The sequence below is a fragment of the Mastacembelus armatus genome, chromosome 5, assembly GCF_900324485.2.
Source record: "Mastacembelus armatus chromosome 5, fMasArm1.2, whole genome shotgun sequence".
Taxonomy (NCBI): Eukaryota; Metazoa; Chordata; class Actinopteri; order Synbranchiformes; family Mastacembelidae; genus Mastacembelus; species Mastacembelus armatus.
The window spans coordinates 22,175,563-22,196,903 of record NC_046637.1 but is presented as its reverse complement, the minus strand read 5'-3'; the positions used below and the strand labels follow the sequence as shown (position 1 = coordinate 22,196,903).

At 39.1% G+C, this 21,341-nt stretch overlaps 1 protein-coding gene across 1 annotated transcript in view; it reads right to left on the bottom strand.

Annotated features, from left to right (window-relative positions):
• suclg2 (succinate-CoA ligase GDP-forming subunit beta) overlaps positions 1–21,341 on the bottom strand; it is an 86,020-nt gene that overhangs the window by 38,027 nt on the left and 26,652 nt on the right. Inside the window, exons 3-9 of the mRNA XM_026307494.1 lie at positions 13,599–13,698; positions 12,464–12,554; positions 10,618–10,770; positions 9,517–9,606; positions 7,579–7,675; positions 4,543–4,704; positions 3,078–3,220 (exon numbers count right to left, since the gene is read on the bottom strand). Of these exons, the coding sequence (XP_026163279.1) occupies positions 3,078–3,220; positions 4,543–4,704; positions 7,579–7,675; positions 9,517–9,606; positions 10,618–10,770; positions 12,464–12,554; positions 13,599–13,698 (836 nt within the window). The remainder of the gene's footprint in view (positions 1–3,077; positions 3,221–4,542; positions 4,705–7,578; positions 7,676–9,516; positions 9,607–10,617; positions 10,771–12,463; positions 12,555–13,598; positions 13,699–21,341) is intronic.

Sequence of the window (21,341 nt, the reverse complement as noted above, 5' to 3'; positions counted from 1 at the left end):
CAGAAAGTACTAATGTTTAAAGTAATGAACACTGTATAGGTAGATAGTGAAGAAGTAGGCAAACAAGAAAAAGGAGGCTTTGTCATCTCAGGTGCTGTCGGAGCTATTTAGTGCCAGCAATACACTCACATCACTTGCACTCCTCTCAGCACAATGAACCTGAGACTTCAAAGTGGAGGCTGAGATGGAGAGAGGAAGAAAGATGGAGACAAGGAGACAAAACCGTAAAAGCGATTGAGGAAGAAAAGACAGACACCAAAATTCCTGTTTGTGTGGAAATGTATGGCGTCATTACAGCTGAATATTTCCTGCGGTGCAGTCTGCCCCGTGCTGAATGCACTTTTGTCTTTGCCACAGCACATAAACCATTTTAAGATTCCCTATCAAAAGTCACAGTGGTCTTTAATAAAAAGCATATATTCATGTATGCAGCAGAACATTAATGGCCTTTCTTAAAGCAGCTATTGAATTCATTTTGTGCATAAAAGCCAGCATCCACATGACACATGCTGTCAAATTTTTCAGCTACAGAAAAGCATGTTATTTTAAAAATGGTATGACGATGAGAATAAAATGCAAGTGAATCAGTCCATCTCAGACTTCAAACTGTGAATAAGGGGTTTTTGGCAAATATAGGGTAAAAGTGCTCTCACCATCACCAAGTTTTAGTCTTGTCACATTCACCTAGCCTCCACTAGCTCATATTTTTGAATTTGGGTGTGATAATTTGAGTGAAAAAAAGAAAGAAAAACTAAATGTAAATGAGCAGCTCTCTCATGCTCTTATTGTGAAATAATTAACATTCCCTCCACAGATCAGAGCAGGTTTCTTAACTCCCCTGGTTGAAATGCTAATGGTGCTTCCAACCCAGTTTAATGTCAATCCTATTCTATTTTTTTTCCTGTTAGGGAGGAGCTCACTGTCTCTATTTTCATACACAGCAGCAGGAGGGACAGGCAGCAGGCTTACTCCCCCATCTGGATCTGGGGACTCAGCCCAAGACAGAAAGAGGAGGAAGAACAGGAGGAGAGAGGAGGAGGGACCGCTTGTCCATGCGGTAATGTTTTGCAGAGGGAACTTTTACAGCCTGAATTTGCTTCTGCATGATTTCACTTTTTTAAAATTGTTCAATAATAATAAATGATGGCCCCATACCAGGAGAGAGTGACAAGTGTTTATAGTTTTTTCTCTCCACTATTGATTGCATTTCCCTTTAATCTACCATATTCATTTTTATTTTCCCCCACAGACCATTGGGTTGAATTCGCATGAGACCAAACAGAATCTGCACACAATGGAAATCTGAGTGAGGCAATGTATCGCCTGCTGGGATGTTAAGGTCGGTGGATTTTTAGCATTCATCAATAAAAGTGCAGCACTGGTCTGTACACTGCTGTGTGATAAATTTGAGGCAGGACTTCCAAGTCACAGGAAAAATGATATTACTGAGTATTCAGTTTGGATGAAATAGAGTTTTCTAGTCAGCTCTTTTTAGATTTAATCTTAGTCCTGACATAAAAGTTTCCATGCTAGTTTTAATTATATTTAGTCAGATTTTGGTTGACTAAACCTCTGGCCATTACTGGTCTCATCTTAGTCAAAGGAAACCATAAACATTTTGATATAGTTTAAGTAGACACTTGATATGGTGGTCTTCTTTTTAGTCATCCAAAGATCAGAGGACAAAAATGATGTGAACATTTAGTTTTTTTGAGATGGTGCAGCTTTGCAGAGAGCACGTCTGATGTTATTTTATGATGTCATTTAAAAGAAATGTGCAGCACAAACATTTACTGAAAGGACATTTGAATTACTTCAATGTTTGATACAAACCTACCTTCGTCTTTCCTTCTACGTCAACAAAATTACAAAGATTTATTTTTAAAGCCCATTTTAATAATTTGAACTTACATTTTCATCAACAAAACTGAATGGAGATTTAGTCAATTATTATTTTGATGTCAGCTTGTTCTGCACTTTATGAGAAAAAAGGTCACTGTCTATTATATTTCATCACAATTTTTGTTAGCATAGACACAATATCTATTTTAAGGGCAGGCTGTGTTACAGAGACATTTATATCCTTTCCCTTTTTTGTCGAAGTTTAGATGAAGAAAACTAGCCCTATTCAAGCAACATTAGAAGGCAGACATGTAAAATTAAGTGAAAGTACACTTTGAGATGCCACTTTGTCAGGTGTGTCTGTTGTAGTGGTCCTGCAGTCAACCCTTTATCACCTGAACAGGAAAGATTTATTCAAATTTTGCAATTCCCAGATGTGTGTAAATATATTTTAGAATTCGTGTGAAACACATTTTTGGAGGAATTTCGTCCAAAGTCAAATCGGCATGTGATAAATAAAGGCTTGACAAAAAGGGCTAGGACGATTGAATTAGTATTAAATGCTACTCTGTATTCCATACAACCAAACCTTGCCAGAGATGCTAACACAGAGAGATGCAGGAGTGACAGGAGCAGGGGAATTAGAGATGTGATGACTGTCAACACACAATCAGCACTGTGATATCGTTACAAGGCTCACATTGTTTAGTTTGGAGTTATTAGCTTTCTGAACATAGAGTTGAATCACTTGTAAAGCACCCCAAGCTGCCACTCATCCAAAGTTGCAAGACTTTCAGAAGCATGCTTCGATTTACATTTGTTTGTTCATTTTGTGTTGCATATATGAGCATGTACTGAGTGTTAATATGCATGTGCAGGTGCACATGTGATAATGAGTATTTAAAGGCCAAGTTTTATTGCAGTGTATAGAGTAGCAATTTATCATGCCACTGCCAGTGAAAATGACGGAATATAATCACACAGCCTCTCAGAGTCTGTTTCCCTCAGTGAAACATGGACATATGCCAAGGCCCCTAGTCTAATGAGCAGTGTTGTCTCAGTGACAAAGCGCTAACCAGACAGACAGGGCTTTATGAATGTATTATGACAAGATACAAGACTGAAATATCAAAGACAATTCAACAGGTGGTGAAACTTTTTTTTTTGAGAATATGCTCTAAAATAAAGCACTTTGGTGGATTTGTTGTTTCAGCATGGAATTCATTTGCTCTTACCTTAGGGTCAGCAGTGAGCAGCTTAAAGGCCTCGTACACCTGTCTCTCTTTGACTCCTCCCCCCAGGTCCAGGAAGTTAGCAGGCTTTCCTCCATGTAGGTCAATGATGTCACATGTTGCCATGGCCAAACCGGCTCCATTCACTGTAAGATTTGTGTCAGTTAAATGAATATGGAATATTGTTTGCATTATACAGATGTGTTTGGTTATGTAGTCTAGCCTCACTGATATAAAGTGCATAATACATTCTGGAGAACTGTTGGATTAGACTATAAGAATTTTAACTTGGTGTATCTAATATACTGTCAACAGCAGTGCATATTTAGTCAAATGCATTGTACCAATGTACTTTAATGGTACTATTGCCCACTAATGACCTAATGTATAATAAATCAAATTACATGTATTTATAAAGTATAAATGAAGCTAAAGTTGACCATTAAGTCCAGGCTTGAGGCAAGAAATTGAAACAAAAGTCCCAGAGAGAAAAGTGTGACACCAACATCCAGGAGTTAATTAAAATAACATTGCTGGCGCTGAAGGAAAGATGACAAGCACTGTAAGAACACCCACAAAGGAATCTAACAGTAAATTATGAACCAGAGCAAACAGCTGAAAAAATGTCTCACTTAAAAAGGGAATCAGTTGGAAATATTCTAATCATGAACACAGAGAAAATTTGATTATGATTTGACTCTTGACTTCAGAGAAGAGAGCGCTGATCAAAAGAGATTCTGCTTATGCTTTTTTTGCAGCCTGTGTCATCATTTAGCCAACTGCCAGCATAGCTACCCTGCTGAGTTCCGCGGGAGCCAAGTGCACAAAAATGTCTTTACTCATTTGGCTTAGCCAAGCTGAACTTGTGTCCTGGCAAGCTCCCTGACCGAGGTCTCAATAAAAGGGAAATTCGCTTTAACAGCTGTCACTTTGGTGGCTTACAGAGCTCTCAAGGAAGCTGCAGGGCCTTAAAAGCTGTTGTTACTTTAAGAGAGGCAGGGAGCTGGGGATGCAGAATTTGGTGTGTGCAAGGGGGATGGGGGTAGTGCTAACAGACATCTAATGTGTTTATGAGACCATGGGGTAAGAAGAGAGAGCACCTGTTAGTGCTGCTGTACACTGTAAAAGCTTTGATTTATGACAAGAGAGTGGGCCTTTAATGAGGATGCTAACAATCTGGCTCACTAGAGACTTTCTAGGCGGATTATAACTAATTAGAACGCATTGGTTACGGCAGCATTCCTTCTGGAGTCCTCAGAAAACTGCTTATAATGTGGATTGGAGGAGAGCTCAGGCTGTTGTTACTTTGACTGAGTTGTAACTGTGTCCAAGCTTTTCACTTATGTGACTTAAGAGACACATTCAAGCCTTATGCAAGGACAGCTTTGCTTTGGGGGAAAACTGGTTTGCATGTGTCTGCGAGTGTGCGTGAATGTGTCTGTTTTGTTGTAGAGTTTTGTTTCCATACCAAAGCAGGCAATGTTTCCGTCCAGTCCGATATATTTGAGGTCCCACTTGGCTGCCTCCATCTCTGTCGGGTCACTCTCGGTCATGTCGTCCATGGCGAACACGGCCTTCTGACGGAACTCAGCATTGTCGTCAAAGTTGATCTTAGCATCAAAGCAAACCACTGGTGCAAAGACATGGAGGAATGGTCAAATGACAAAGGCAAAGGAAGAAATACAGACAGGAGCAAAGGAAGCAAAAAAGTATGAAGGAGGAAAATACCAGGCGAGACAAAATGGAAGAGACGGAGGATTTCTGACATAAAAAGCTAACTACCTTTATTATTAGCAGAGTGTCTCCTCAGCCTACTGCTCTTATTTCAAAGGTTAAGGAATGTGCTTCTGACACTGCTTCAAGGGGATAGACCATAATACAATGCACATTTCCTTTACATTTCAAAGAGAGCACATTTCAAAGACACTACACATGAAGCTACCTGGTTAAAAAAAATCATGCAAATAAAACATTCCCAAGGCTTTCATCTTTAAAGGAATCTTTATGGCAAAATTTTTACTACTTTAAAGACTTTTGGTGGAAAAATGTTTACTGACTATCTATTATTGACTATTTAGGTGAGAAAAATGACATGCTTCTCATAAAGTGTATGGTTAAAATGCAGCAAAAGCCAGCTGCTGGTTTGTTTGTTTAGCTTAGCACAACCGCAATTACTGGCTCTGTCTGAAGATAATAAATCCACCTACTGTACCAGAAACCTTAACGCTATCCAACCAACAACATCAGCTTTTGTTAAATGTGTGCGGTTTGTGGTTTCAACAACTACACTAATATCTATGAAACCTGCAGTACAGATTTTCCTGTTGAATAGTACAGACCAGGTAACCCGCATGTACAGTAAAAGGGAAAAAAGTAACAAAACATGGAAGCTTGGAAATTGGCTACGGGAATGACACAAACAGAAACATAAAACACATACACAGACACACAGTGCATGCAGCAGGCAGACTCTTCTGGGACTGGGAAGTAGAGATACTGTGTCCTCCAGGTAAAATTGCTCTCCCACTAGACGATTCCTTTTGTTTTTGTTTTGACACATCTATTATTGTAGTCCATCTACAAAATGAATTCAGCTATTACCAAATGAGACACAAAAATACAAATTTTCCACCCTTGAGAAGTTTTCCTTTCCAATACACTTCTGTTGAATGCCTACCGGAAAATATCTGAGCTCCCTTGTGACATGTGAACAAATTGAACTAAAGAATGAGTTGATTTTAATGTGAAGTTTGCCTACAAAGCCTGCCTCAATCACAGCTGCTGTTTCTTCCTGCTGATAGTAAAGGAAACTCATACCTCTTGGTATAATTCCACCATTTCAAAGGAGTTATTTTATTCATTAATATTCATAAGAAATCATGAAACAAAAAACTTCTAGTCAATCTTTGATAGAGAACACTTTGAACACGAATGCTTTTGAGGAGACTAAATAACATCAAAGAAGTGATGCAGCTTCAGCATGTTGTAATACAACTTGATAGGCCACATCATAGTCAATCTGTGTTCAGCACCACAGACAACGCGATCACTTTTATTGTTATTTTTTTGGAAGAAAAACAAAGTTCAGTAGAATTTCAACATAAGCAGCATCACATCAGCTGCTTCAATATGCTTTGTGACCATAAATCTGATTGGCAGGCACCTGAAATATCAGCCTGCTAAGCTCCACTTGAGTCATGCTGTGCTAATTTACTGTGCTTACTGACAACAGGGGAGGATGAATTTTACCCATACTCCTGTTTTTCTTAATGAATTCAAATATTTTCATCTACCAGGGAACACAAAAGACAAGGGGAGAGAAAAACCCATGGAAAGACTACAAACACTGGAGAAAGGCAGTCTCTCAACCTAAACCCCAGGGCAAATCTCTAAGCAACCTTTCGCTGCATATAAAAGTAGCCTTGTAAGGGCTTCGAAACTTGAAGACAGTTGTACTCAGTATGTTGTCTCTGAGGGCTTTCCTCAAATATCAATTCATTTTGCAAATTTTAAAAGCCTTTTGAATATAATATAATAAAAAATCTAATAACATGTTTTGGGCAAATCATATGGGGAAGTTTCAGCTGACAAGTAACAAGAGAATTGGTTTTAATGTGCTACAACAGAAAGAGACAGTCACTGAGTAAGGCCAACTGCCAATTTAGAGATCCATTAATCCAACATCAGTACCACATTTCACACAGCCTGTACAGAATAACAATGATGAGATGAGGGTCTGAATTTAGACTTCAGTGATAATTTATATTTGAGGCACAACACGTTAACTGATAATAGAAACATTTTTATTGCTCTACTGCACAATAAATCTATCTTAAATTGAATTAATTACATTTCAATAGAATGAACATGTATTAGGGAAAGTTTTGCTACTATAGAGAACTGGAAATTATAAATACTAACCTTTTAATTTGTAATATTCTCCCTTCTATTCAAGACACTAAATAGAAGTGTGCCAGACTAATGGACACAAGTAATGTATTTTTGATATAGCACATTTGAAATTTAACTTAAACAGTAAGGCCCTGCTGACTGTGTAATGTGTAATGGTCATCAGATGTTTTCATACGTACAGAATGTCTCTGTAACTGCTGTTGTAATTTGTAGTTCATCATTATTAAGTGATGACAGACTGTACATCTTTAGTCTTAAATAACTCCCCTGGATAGATCACCAGTCCATCACAGGGATGACAAACAATGACAAACACTCACACAGACACTTATGGGCAATTTTGACCTAACCCCAAACTTCATGTCTTACACTTCAGTCAATAGTTACACTTAGAGGTATTCAGAGCTGACGTGATGTGCACCTGTATCTTACAATTAGTGATAAATAGGTGGCTGCATTTTTATTATGAAACATTACATTACATAGAACAAACTTGATGTAGAGACAGTAACTGAGAGGAAACAAAAAAAATAAAAATGCATGAACTGATAATGCGCAAGATAAAGCAGGCACTTTCTATGATACAACGTACCTTGTCCTTCGGGAGTCTCACCAAGAGGATTGACTTCAACTTGGGTGGCATCGACTTTCAGGAAGAGATCATAGAGCCTTTTAATCTGATCTGCTGCCTGTGAGGTCCACAGAGGACAGTAATTACCTGATGGTTTGGTACTAAGCAGTCAGCCCCACCAAGGCCACTCAACCTCCCACACAGACTACGTAAAACATCGCAAATCACCATCATCATCACACTGTGTGAGATTGTTTTGCATGAATGTGCATGTGTCTGTGCTGAAATGGGAAAAGTAATTCACTTTTTTTCAAAAGGTGCGACAGTAAGTAAAAAAGGTAACATGAGTGCTGGCAGACCTTTATCTAATATAGTTACATATAGGATTATAGCACACATTTCAGTGGGTTTGAAAAAAATCCATACACTCTTCTTTTCTACTGTTGCTTTTTTTTTGTAAAGTTGATATTTATTTATAATAGATGAATCTGGCTAGTGAATACAGCAACAAAGAAATGCCACAGTACTTAAATTATCACTGTCAAAATGACAATTTTAAAAGGATCTTAACTGATAGCTCAGTTAATATCTCTGTTGGTGCCACTATTCTTCAGTAATGATGGCAGCTTGACAGCACCGAAACACATCTCTATGAACAGTTTGACACACACTCCACCAATCTCACTTCTTTCTGTCACTACACACCCATGTACGTACATTTACATACATACATACACACACACACACACACGCGCACACACACGCGCACGCACGCACGCGCACGCACGCACACGCGCGCACACACACACACACACACACACACACACACACACACACACACACACACACACACACACACACACACACACACACACACACACACACACACACACACACACACACACACGGATCTATACAAAGCTCCTGGCATTCCATAGCTCACTCAAGATAGTAAAGGTATTTTGGAAGAGCTGCAATTATCTGTGAATTAAACAGTGTGGCAGCTGGCTAACAGCAACTGATGAAAAGCATACTGACAATGCAGGCACTTAACCAGTCACTTTCTATTTCTCTTCTTGCCTGTTTAAACTCAATGCCCATTCAGTATTCTGCAAAACTAACAAAAAAACATATACACTGAGATGCAACTCAAGCTCAAACATATGTGACTCTTAGTTTGCTTCTCAAAAGTAGATTAATTTGCCTCATTTATATGTATTCCATGTGCTAAGCTTCTGAGATAATCTGATTTCTCATGTCACAGTGCCTGTGGAAAAGAAAACAAATTAATGATCTGATGCCAAGAGACAAATGGCTTTGAAATGAACTCTACATCTGATCAAACACACCCCATTCCGACTGTGAAGTTGGGGTCTTTCTGTCCTAATTTTCTGAGCTAATGCTGCCTGAACATGATTTGTAAAAATTGAGGTGACAGACAAAATGTTTCACTGTCCTCTAAACCAGGGGTCACCAATCCTGGTCCTCAAGGCCCACTGTCCTGCTGGTTTTCTAACTATCTGCTCTTCCAGTTTCTGATTGGCTGAACACACCTGATTCAGGTAATCAGCAGCATGTAGGGCAGGAATAACTCGAAAACAAGTAGGACAGTGGGCCTCGAGGACCAGGATTGGTGACCCCTGCTCCAAACCATAAGTTGCACACTAAGATAAATTATTTCTCACTGAAAAAAAAAAATCGATGTGATGTGTGCTCTATCAAATAATGGTGTCATTAGTGATGCCTCAGCCTGCTGCATGTCATTACCAGATGTGACAATAGACCACCTGGCATGTGAATGTAATGTAACAACTTGACTCTAAAAAACTAATAATAGCTAAAGTTTGTTGTTTTTTTTTTAATTAGCATAAATCTGTCTTTGTACTTGTGTGTGTGCATATCGGAAATCTTTCTGCCTCTACATTGCATTGTGACTTTGATGCCTTCAGCTCCCATTACCTGTCTCTGTAGAGGTCCTTTGAATCCCAAATTAGCTGCCATGCGAAGTGCCTGGTCGTCTCGTACACCTTCAAATATATCTATGGCTTCCTGTAAGATTTGCAATCAAAGTGAAAGAGAGAGTGAGAGAAACAAATTGAGAAAAGGAGTGAGAGAGAACGGGAGGCTTAAATGCTGGGCTATAATTTGACACAAAGCGGATGTTCATGTTAAAGTGCCAACATCACAATTAAGTAGTGGCAGGCTGCCAGACATGGAGAAAAGGGAGAGCTGGGACTGACACTGTAGATTTATGATCATCACATTCTCATATATTTGACTTTCAGATAGTGAGAAACTCTCTTATAATATTTTTTATATGTATAAAAATGAATTCCAGGGTGCACAGTCATGAAGAAAATAAAGTGCAAATCTATAACCGCTAGTATTAGCAAGTTTTATATAAACTAGCTCTGCACCATATAGATTTTTTTGAGATGTGTGAAATGTGTACTGCACTATCATGTTAGAACATATCATCTTTGATATTCTCAGTGGAAATTATATTTATCTCATCTGCATCTTTACATTTTGCACTAACATCTAACAACAGACAATAGCAAATGAAACATTTATAACAGTAGGAAATGCAGGTAAAGTCCATCAGTCATGTTTACATTGGACATATGTCAAAAGTGACATAGACCTGGTGCCAAATGTCTCGGCTGGATTAAGTTTTGTAAATGAAATCAAATTAAGAGCAAGAAGGCTTTTATGTGTGTCTCTATTTGTTCATATTAAGCTCCACTGTGTTGCTGTTTGTGTTCAGCTTCTGCTGTGTGCATGCAGGCAGGATGTTAAATTTAATTAAATTAACAGAAAATGTGCACAGGGCACAGCTTCCATCTGTAAGACCCACTGGGCAATGCACTCCTGGCATTACTTCAAGTCAAATAAATCTTTTGTTAATTACAGGGCATGATCACTGAGCAAAGATGGTGAGGGGGTTGAACTTTTTAAAAGAGTCGCATGGTGCTAGTCATGACTGATTTCAACTTTTTTCTGAGGCAGATACATTTCATTGTCTTACTCTTCTCATTTGACACTGAAGAAATCATATACCTTAAAGATGAGTTCTGGGGTGCTCGCGGCCACCTCCTCAATATCCATACCACCCTGGGGGCTTCCCACCATGACAGGGCCATTAGAGACGCGGTCCATTAAGATGGCAAAATAGGTCTCCCTGCTAATGTCCAGGGCCTCTGCAACCATCACCTGGATAAGTCACAGCAAGAGAAAAAGGGGCTGATAGAAGAATGCCACAACGATACCAGATTGACTTCATGATCATCTGAACAATAATTATGTATCGCTCTAGTAAAAACCCCATGTAACTTTCCTTAGTGCTTACAAGACCTTTGCAACTTTTACATTTTTCTATTACAGTGCATCTTTAAAAGCTACAAAATATTTAATCATAAATTCAACACAGAAAATAAGCAGGTATCAGATTGGCAAAATCTGATACCTGCCCAAACCACACTGATGAGATCTCATATGTTGTGAATAAGGGAAAAGGAGGCAAATACAGACGTACTTTAAACTGATAAGCAAAGAGGAAAAGCAAATCAAAAGGCTAATTAGGAAAACAAAGGGTAAAAGAACGTGGGAACTGTCAGTTGTGGTTAATGGGCAGCAGGTTTTCTGAATTGTTTAAACACACACAGCCCTTATGTTCTGCTTCTGTTCTGACCAGAGAATGAGGATGGATAGCCTTCTCCATGTTCCATGTTAACAGACAACACTCCAATCTCCTTGTCCAAATGTTGTCTTCCCCAGTCACTCAAACATTCTCTTAAGTTCCCTGTTGTTTGACTTGTAGCCTGATTCTTCACTCAAGCTGAACATATTCTATTCCCACAGTCTTGTTTTCACATTTCCCTTTAAACACATTTCTGTCTACTATAGTCTTCTCACACAACCATCTTTTACATCTCTTCTCTCCTCATCCCCGTATCGCTACCCTGACAGCTAATCCATGTGGCAAATGCAGAAGTGCTGCCCCTTTTTCGCTGGTATTCTCTGCTCTGTGGTGCAGTGGGCTGGGGGTTGCTGGGAGCTCCAATGGCAGGTTGGCAGTTACACTCTGGATATCATCTGAAAGACCAGGTTCTGACTCCACTTTTACTGTACTTGATCCTTCAGGTCAATCACAGGCTGTTCTTGCCAGGTCTGATTGCATCGCTATAGGCAATAGAGGCAGTTCTTGGTAAGACAATTAGATGGCCAATTTCAGGTCAAGTCTTGCTCACATCAATTTTTGCCCAGTTTACTTTCACATTAGTTTGCTTTTCCTTTCTGCTTCTGAGATTTGGAATGAAATCTGACCTTGTGAATGTCCTTTGCCACTGGTGCTTTTCACAAAAAACAATTTAAAAAGGTGTGACACTCACTCCATCCCACCTACAGTCTGCAGTACAAGTCCGAGCAGGAGGGGATTTGGAAGTGGGGAGCAGCAGGGGTAAACATACATAGGGAGAGGCAAAGAAAAAATGCAGGACCCACGCACAAACTACACACTGAGAAGGTTCCATCACCTGGAAGCGTATGTTTTGTCGAGGTACTGCATGTGAGTAAAGAAAATGATATTCCTGCTAGTTAGTGGCACACAGAAACTGTTGTTTAACAAACACTTCAAATTCACAGTGGGCACAGCTTGATTTAGGCAAGGAACACCAGCCAGCTCAAACCCACAGTAAACACCATTGGAGGATTACTGATTAAACCAAAAAGAAAAAACAAAACATTGAGCCAGACTGCATTCACATTCATTAATTTTACAGAACTACATTACTAGGCTTAAAATGCCTTGAAATGAGGTCAGAAAAAAAAAGAAAGAATGAAAAAAAAAAACAAGAGGAAAGGGCAAAGTAAATCTTTCCTTCCTTCAGTCAGTGCAGTGGCTCACCGTTTTCACTTTCACTCCATCTTTGGGTGTCTGTTTGGTAATCAGGTTGAAACCCAGCATTTTACTGGCCAGTTCACCAACCACTACAGGGCTGAAAGAGAGATGTCATACGTCACTAAACAACAGAATTGGATATGAAAAAATAAATAAATCACTGAAAAGCATACACTTAGAAAATGAAAGATGAGAAAAGCAGGTGAAATGACAGATGAGTAAGTATTTATCTCTCCAGAGCTTTGTTCAGTTAAAGAGAGATATGCCTTAGCACTTTCTGAGCATTAATGTAACATATTCTGACAAAGCACAGCTTTTAGAAACACTTTGGTTATATCTACACATCACTGTGAATGAACCTCTACTTACTCTCCCGGTGTAAAAGAAGCCTGTATGTCAGGGTTGCTTCCCTAAGCCTGCTCTGGCTTTGTAAGTGAATACAAATGAAGTCAGGGGTTGTATTCATCCTTTGATAGATGAGAGGAAGGTGAACTGTGTGCTCATGTCACTGTCTAGAAATGATGAACTTCAACATATCTCACTTCGAAAAACTCTGGTCATTCCAAACCCTGAAATCAGATGACAGTGATACATGCCTGGGACAACTGTCGTAAATTAAGTTTTTGTCTTTAAGGCTTGATGTACTGTAAGTAGTAAGTACTGTTATTATAAAGCCTACACTGTTTTAGTACATGGAAACTTTAAAATGCAGTGGCTGAGCTAAGAAAGGTTCTTTCAAGTTGTTCAGCCTTTCGAAAATTGCAGAGACTGAGCTTTCATTGGAGGAATACATCAATCACACTTTGTAATTTTAAGCTAGAAGAAAATAAACCTTAGCTGTGGCACAAACCCCAATCAACCTGAGAAAGGAAAACGCAGTATGGGGTGCATAACGCTTCTGCCGACATTAGAATCCTGCTTTTAACATTTAATTGAGGGGAGCTGTTTGAAAAAATAGACACTGGGAGAAACTTCTTTCTGCAGCACCAGTAATCCCTGCTGTGTCTTCTTACCTGGGGAGCATCTTCAGAGAGCATTTTTGAGCCTCCACAGTATAAAAGCCACTGTCTTAGTAGAAAGTAATATAAATCTATCTCCTACAATAACCCACTGTGTGAAATGCACATAGTGGCATACTTACTCCTTAGTTAAGTGCACTCCACCTTTAAGGCCACTGTTGAACACACCCTTGCCTCTACCACCGGCCAGAATTTGAGCTTTCAGCACAATTTCCTTGGCATCTAAATGAAACAAAGAGATAGAGAGAGAAAGAGCCAAAAGAAGGGAAAAAAGACAATGATACAGAGTATTTAAGATATAGTTTTGGCCCCTTAAATGCTCCCATGAGTCTGCCACTGAAGAGGGAGGGGTGTGTGTGTGTGTGACGTGTGAAAAGATTAGGGATTATGTTGGAAAGAAAAAAGGAAGTTACTGATTCAAATGAAGTACAGGAATTACTGTACCATTATTGAAATTGATATAAAAGCTTTTTTAAACAAGACTAAGTGCCACATACAAATAGATATATATATGTTAGCACTTTGATTTATATTTCCACTGTTTTTATTATTTTTCTTATATTTCTATTGTTTTATATTTTTCAAATGTTTCTATTTTTCATCCAATTTACACTGTGGATGTAGGAGTAACATAATTTCGATCCTCTGTATGTCTTGCACATACAGCTGAATTAACAATAAAGTTGACTACTGACTATTGACTACAGAGCCAAGAGCTAGCAGCTCTGGTCAACTGTAATTAAGATCAACACTCCTTTGAGCTAAAGGTTATTATCAGCATGCTTTGCAGGTATGTGGTCATAAATGGATGTACTGGACATATCAAATTTTTTGACATAACAATGGCACTAGATGAAAGATCACATCAATTACTACAATTTAACCTTAAAAAAAAAAAAACATGAAGGCCTATACCAAACTTTATCAAAATATTTAACTGCATAAATGTCTAAACTATGTGCCAGCCTATTCTGTAGACAGAGTATAGTGATATTTTATAGGGGAAAACTATGATATGACAGTGGTGACTGATGAATCAGGAAACTTCCAAAAATCAATAGGATTTATAAACACTACATTTCATAGCAAACCACTGAAAAGTTATTAGTTAGTCACTGGCACAATTCACTAAGATCCAAACATTTCAACCTCGTGGTGGCATTAGAGGAGAGCCACAAGACCGCCAAAGTCCCTAGGTTACATTCTATCAAGACCATACAGAATTTTCAGGTAACAGACCAACGCTGCCATTTCCACACTCATGCTAACATGGCCAAAAATATCCTGTACATAAAAGATTCACTTAAAATGTTTTATCAATGTGTTTCCTTATGACAATCTGCAATATGAGAAACAAGCAACTGCATGACTGTTGGAAAACTTCTCATGGCCTTGCTCCATTTATATAACCACCCTGAATCCCCTTTGCTGTCACAGCCACCTTGTAAGAACTCTCACATCAGGAGGAGGCCCCATCACTGTCTATTCAGCACCTTGCCCACAATCTCCCTCTATTCAAATGAAGCAAGGACACTCGATGAAAGATGGTCTGTGGGTAGGTTATTATTATCTAGGTGGGAGAGTTCATCCATTGACAGGAAGCTGTCATCAGGTGGGAAGTGGATGGTAGGAAGATTGAAAGGGGATGATCTGCCATGCTAGAAAGATACCTTGACCTTGAGGGCTGGAGACTAGGTCCTCCTTTGACTGCATAAAAATTACACACACAAACTCTATGGGCAGTGTGGAGAATGTCTAGACAGGAACTGTGCTCACTGCAGCTGTAGTAAGAAAAGACCCTGAGAAAAAATAGCCTCTGACAGGATGACATGGATTAAACTAACACTGCATTAGTGAGGCTTATTCGCTGTGGGGACTCAAACGCAGAAAGGAGAGAAAGAGAGAATAAAGGTGTGCTCATATGCAAAGGGACGAATAAATATGTTAATAAAAAAAACTGCTACTGCACAAAATTAAAGAGTTCAAAGCAAGATGAAATGTAGTGTCCTACGGGCATGTGCAGTGGAGAGGGACGGCACAGAGGAAATGTTAAAAACAAGAAGAAGAAGTGGAAGTACAAAGATGTAGCCCAACAGAAAAATTGCACTGTTTAAGGTGTGAAGAAAGGTGTGAGTATTGACACCTTGATGAGGACTGTACAAAAGTAAGAAAGTAAGATATAATATTCAAGCAAAGATATATTAAATATATTAAAAGGCATGTAATGTGCGAGGGAAGGTAATGGGGCATAAACGACGCAGGTGTTCATTCCTGCTGCACTAGTAATTGATGACAAACCTGCTTATTATGCGGCACACAAGATATTGTAGCAATGTCAGCAATTACAATGGGCACTGAAGGAGCAATGTGCTGATAATGACAGGAAAAAGGAAGAACAGAAGTTAGACTGTGATAAAACACATTCACGGTGTATTTTAAAACAGTACCATGATAAAAAGTCATTCTCTCCACCGAATTCTCCGAAACTCCATGCTCTCTTGAAATTCATGAAGAGGATAACAATGTTGTCAAAGACCACAGCTCTTTACCATGGTGCATGGTAAAGTGCAGGTTGATCATTACCTGGTAGTATGACAGCCTCGAGATGGCCTCTAACACATAGACAAAGGTTGGTCCATAATGAGGGCCAGAGGAATAGATGGAAAAGACAAAGTAGTATGTAAAATCAGAGAAAAGTCATGGTTTTATGTTTAACCCAAACACTACGATAAACAAGGTAAATAAGGGCTTATGTCGGAAGTTAGTCACTAAGAAGAATTGCTTGAGATTCACTCAGAGTGGTTATACTGTGGAGAAATGCAAATCTAAATTGATAAACTAAGAGGGCATACTGATTTTAATGATGGGTGACATATAACAGTCTCAGTTTGTTCAGTCAGCAGTATATTACAGTACATGCTGTTCAACAAGCTCCCTTCAATGTGAGTCCAAAACACACAGATACACTAAACAGATAATATATTGAATCTTTACTTGGTGCAGCGATATTAACTAGAAATGTTTCTGGCAGAAAGTAGTTTGGTTATTAACTAAATCAAAACCCTTTTCTTGGGGGGAGGGAGATCTTACTGCATAATCAGTTTTCTGCTTCCATTTATTAACATACATGGCCCACTGTGAAGATGCAGTTAAAGATTTTCATCCCCATTTATTTTCAGTATCTTGGAGACACAGTGGAAAAGATTATCATTGTACAATATCTCCAATCACATCACATGTAATCAGAGCTATGTGGTCATCATCCTTAGGTCTTACTCATACTTCCAGTAATGAGTGCAAATCAACTCCCAGTCTGCTTGCCAGTGACAGCAGTTAGCAAAGAGGGTTTACTTCTACAATCAGTGTCTCTTTCACCCTGTTTCTGTCTGAGCATTCTGCCCATGAAAGCCATGGGTGGCCAGAAGCAGAGTTAGCTTGTTGGTCTGATATTTAATTAAGCCTCTGAGGCTGTGCCATGAGGGGGATTCTGGCTGGTAAGGGACAGATGTAGGCTGCGCGCCAAACCAGAGAAAAATGGAGAAGAAAAAATCAGAACGGCCCTATACCCAACATGCATATGTGATATAATGAAAGTAATGTGTTGAATAAATGGGGAAGAATAATAAAACTTTTGGGAAAGAAAACAAACAAGTGTGCACAGCCACCATCACACACCACAGAGAGCATTTCTTACGGATAAATTCCATGTAAACTAGAAGGAAGAAAAAACAAAAACAAGAGACCTCAGCATTTGTTCTCATCATCATCGTACACCTTTTGGTTAGTGTGCAGGTGAACCTTGATTGCTGCCAAAAAGAAACACCTGACATGTCAGTCTATGAAACTGTTTAACTGTAACTATTCTTCTCCAAGTAGTGTTTGGAATTAGTTTTAGGGGTATTCCAGTAATATAACTAGAAAGAACAACACTCTTCTTCCATTTGCTTCCATCTAGTGGCACATGACATCTTTTTCAATTATTTCAATTATTTTGTTATCTGCATATCAATAGCTACACAAAGCTACTGGAGCAGCTGTAGCTTTTGACTCACTTTACCACAGGGCGTTTTGCCACATCACATCCATAGCTCACTGATACTGGGAACAATGCCCTCATAACCTACTGCAGCAAAAAGCACTATCAACGATGCAGGACATTGACTTAAAACAGAACTATTTGATCATCTTTACCAATTCCATAAGCTCAAAATTAAATATGTGCTTGCTGTTTTCACTCACACATTAAAAAAAAAGGACAAGTTTGTCTTATTTCTTTCTCACTTTTTTCTGTACAATGTTCAGTGTAATAGCACTGCCAGCACATTATGCTTTAAATTAAACTTTGGCACCAGCACAGCCAGTAAATGGAACAGGTCATATTTAATGTTTAGACTCTTTGTGTGATGACTGCATTTAACCATGGTGGTAAAGCTGATATTATCTTGGAAATGTTCAGCTTTCCATAAACTTTTACCATTTCCAATTCTGCCAAGCTGCAAAAAGGTCAGACAGAAAATGGCTATTCATTCATGCGGTAAAGGCTGGTGAACCGAAAGGAAAAAGAGAAAAATAGACCCTTCAGTCTTTCATCTACCGAGACATATAATGTCATATAATGTCATTCTTAAAGTTAAAAATGTTTGCACGCTCAGTTAAGGTTGAAAAGTCAACATATACTGATAAATCCTTACCACGATCTACAAAGTCTGTTTGCAAGACCAAATGTTGGGAACTGTGTAACAAGAGGCACACAATCAAATTTAAACACAAAAATATTCAAAGAAACAAAAGTTTGACCTCTTTGTTTGCTACAACTACATATAATAATTACCATCTCACTGTGGTGTCAGGCTAAGCCCACTGTTTCTCTGCCCATCTCTGGCTCTAATGATGCCATCTCAGTGCTACTCACTGAAGGAGAATACCAACGTACCAGACTGACGGTGGCATCTCTGTGTGACACCTCCTCCAGTCACTGCTTGCATGATAGCTCAGTCCTCATTAGTGGACAAATCCACCTGGCTTTCAGACATAGATACCACTTATAATGACAACCTGAGATAGCCCTGGTCTCCTCTCAGTGACTTAGAGGTGCGGTTCAAACTCTTGGCTGACAGTTGCCATACAACCAGAGGGGTAATGATAATGGTGCTGTGGAATGAAGGGTGCTAAATGACCACAGGTATATCTGTAGGGAAAATCATTTGTCTCGAAACAAAGCCTCTGAAGACATTTAGGATGCAAGTATGAAGTCAAATCAGAGACAGTTCAGTTGAAAAACACTAACCTGATCTTCTCACTTCTCATTATTAACTGCACATTTTTTACCAGTTGAGGATGAACATCAGCAGACAAATCTATGTTAATATGCTATCTATGGTTACTGATGATGCACTGGTGGGCAAAAGGACCACTTGCATTGCCAATTCCATTGATAAGTAATGAAGTGTGGATAATGGTCGGAGCTCTCTACAACAAAGAATAATGTTGTTTGTACATGTGACTCCAATAATACAATTTTTATCTCTGAACCCAAATTAACTCTTAGCGCATGACTACATAGTTTGCATTTATGCAACAGCCCTTACACAAATAACAGGCTACATGTTCACTTCTACTGGCACATTAGTATCATCTTAATACAATAGAGGGGATGTGTGAGAAATAATTCACCCACAACATGAATAGGTTAGGGTGGAAACACTAAGCTGCTTACAGAAATCAGCTCTTTGAGAGACATGCAGCTTTATCCGACAAAGCCTATTTACAGCTGTTAAGACAATTTCAGATGCATGACTTTTTCTTACCAAATGAGAGGCCTAAGATCCAGCTAAAATATGGCATGACAACAGGTCCTTGGAGAGGCCAGAGAAACGTGTCTCCTTGTCTAAGTCCTTGTATTATCTATAGTCTGTGTTTCAGTGTCTTTATAGAAAATTACCAGATTTTCTGGGTATGCCAGAGTTTGCTGTTATCACTGAGTCTAGAATATGCTTTTGAGTGACACAGGTGGAGTGCTTGTCGGTGGGCCACTGCGCCCACACTACCTCCTGTTTCAATCCACCCCCTCCCCATCCTCTCGCCTCATCGGTCATGTTATCCTGACAGGTAGTGGAGACAGGAAAACTGCAGACTAACATCTGTCTTCCTATGTGACAGGCCAGCCTTCTGAAGGGACAAGAGCTGTTCTGTCCATCAGCAGGAGCCCTGCAGGGAGTGGGGTGGTGAGCCAGAGATACCTGCAGCTACCTCCAGCTAACTCCCTGCACCCGTTTATTTCCCCTACAATATGATCAAAGTGACAAATAAGGACACGACAGTACTGTTGTAGTACTATGTTTATTTTACAAGAGACTGGGCATAAATTGAGGGGTGTTAAGTGATACAAAGACAGTGAATGACAGTGGACGAGCAGGTGAGAGAAACAACACACTGAAGTAAAAAGTGGAGAAAAGAAAAGAGTGAATGAACAGAGATAAGAGATGAGAGGGTTATAAACAGGGGGACTCAAGCAAAGGAGAAGGGAAAGGTCAGAATGTTTGATTAAAATGCAGAAGAAAGAGCAATGTTGTTTTGACTTGACATTACCACTTAATAGCTATGTAAATGAACGTCTGTCTATTTATGTAGAAGTTAATAGCATAATACTTATTTCAAACTCTGGCCACGTAAACAGAAGTATGGTTAATGGTTGTAAATTTGTCAAGTCAATGTCTTTTATTAGTGTGCACAGACCAAATCAGCCTCATAAGTGTATATTAGCTTCAACAATAACCAAATATTCCATACCAACAAATAAGCAGCAATGACATAAATTCAAACTATCTATAAAAATCTATTACCCTGCAATTGTGTAACTTGGGTCTACACTTGGGCAAACTGGGCACGTGTAAACTGGACATAAGGACAGAGTACTGACTATGCACCGGGTTGAAAATAATAAAAAGAAAAAGCCAAGTTCCAAGATTATTAAATTGAATTCAATTCATTTTATTATTAAAAGAAATCCTTTCAATGTAACTAGAAGTCACAGGCTCGGGAGATAAACCAGTCAAGTCCAAGCACAAGTCTCTTCCAAGTGAACATTGTGTTCTGTGTTGGTTTTACACATGCTGGAACAGTACATCAGTCATTTCTTGACTTAAAAGGTATGTTCTTACTGCAATATCTCGATATCTTTTGTCAAAAGGGATCACATCTTCAATCTATCTCTGCTGATTGACAGTTTTATTTTGGTTAATTAATGTTGCAGTCATCATGAAAAGCCTTGCATTGTACTTTAACTCAGTAAAATACTGTATACACAAGGTCTTTATGGAATCATATTTTTACTTAACATCCCCAGCAATGACTCACAATGGCTTCTGTCCAGCAGACCAATGAGACAAGGACAGGACAAGAGCTCCAGCTGGTGTACACACATGCACAAAAGAACAAGGCTCTAAGAGGTACGTCTTATCCTTCACCTCTTCAGACAAAGACAGAAGTGAAAGGGCCATGGTTGAGCCAACTCTACTCAGCACTAACTGCTACTGTCAGCGCTTTTCACCAGAGAGTCTGTCTCATTTTCTGAAGGGGGAAGATGAAAGTGGTCTTAAAAGCAGCTTGAAGTGTTGAAGTGCACAAGGCGGCTCCAATGGGGACAGTCTCAATGAGGAGAGAGGGGATACACCGTGAGGAGAGGTCTGGCCATGTTCCATGTTATAACCATGTTTGACAGTAAGATTTTTGTCTGTCCCTAGTTGAAAAAAAAGTGGGTCCCATCTGTCCATATAATGATGCTCTGACTTTCATTTCCATTCAGCATGCTATTAAATTCTACTTTGTCCAAACATTTTCTTAGTCATTGATGAGACAGCATTGGT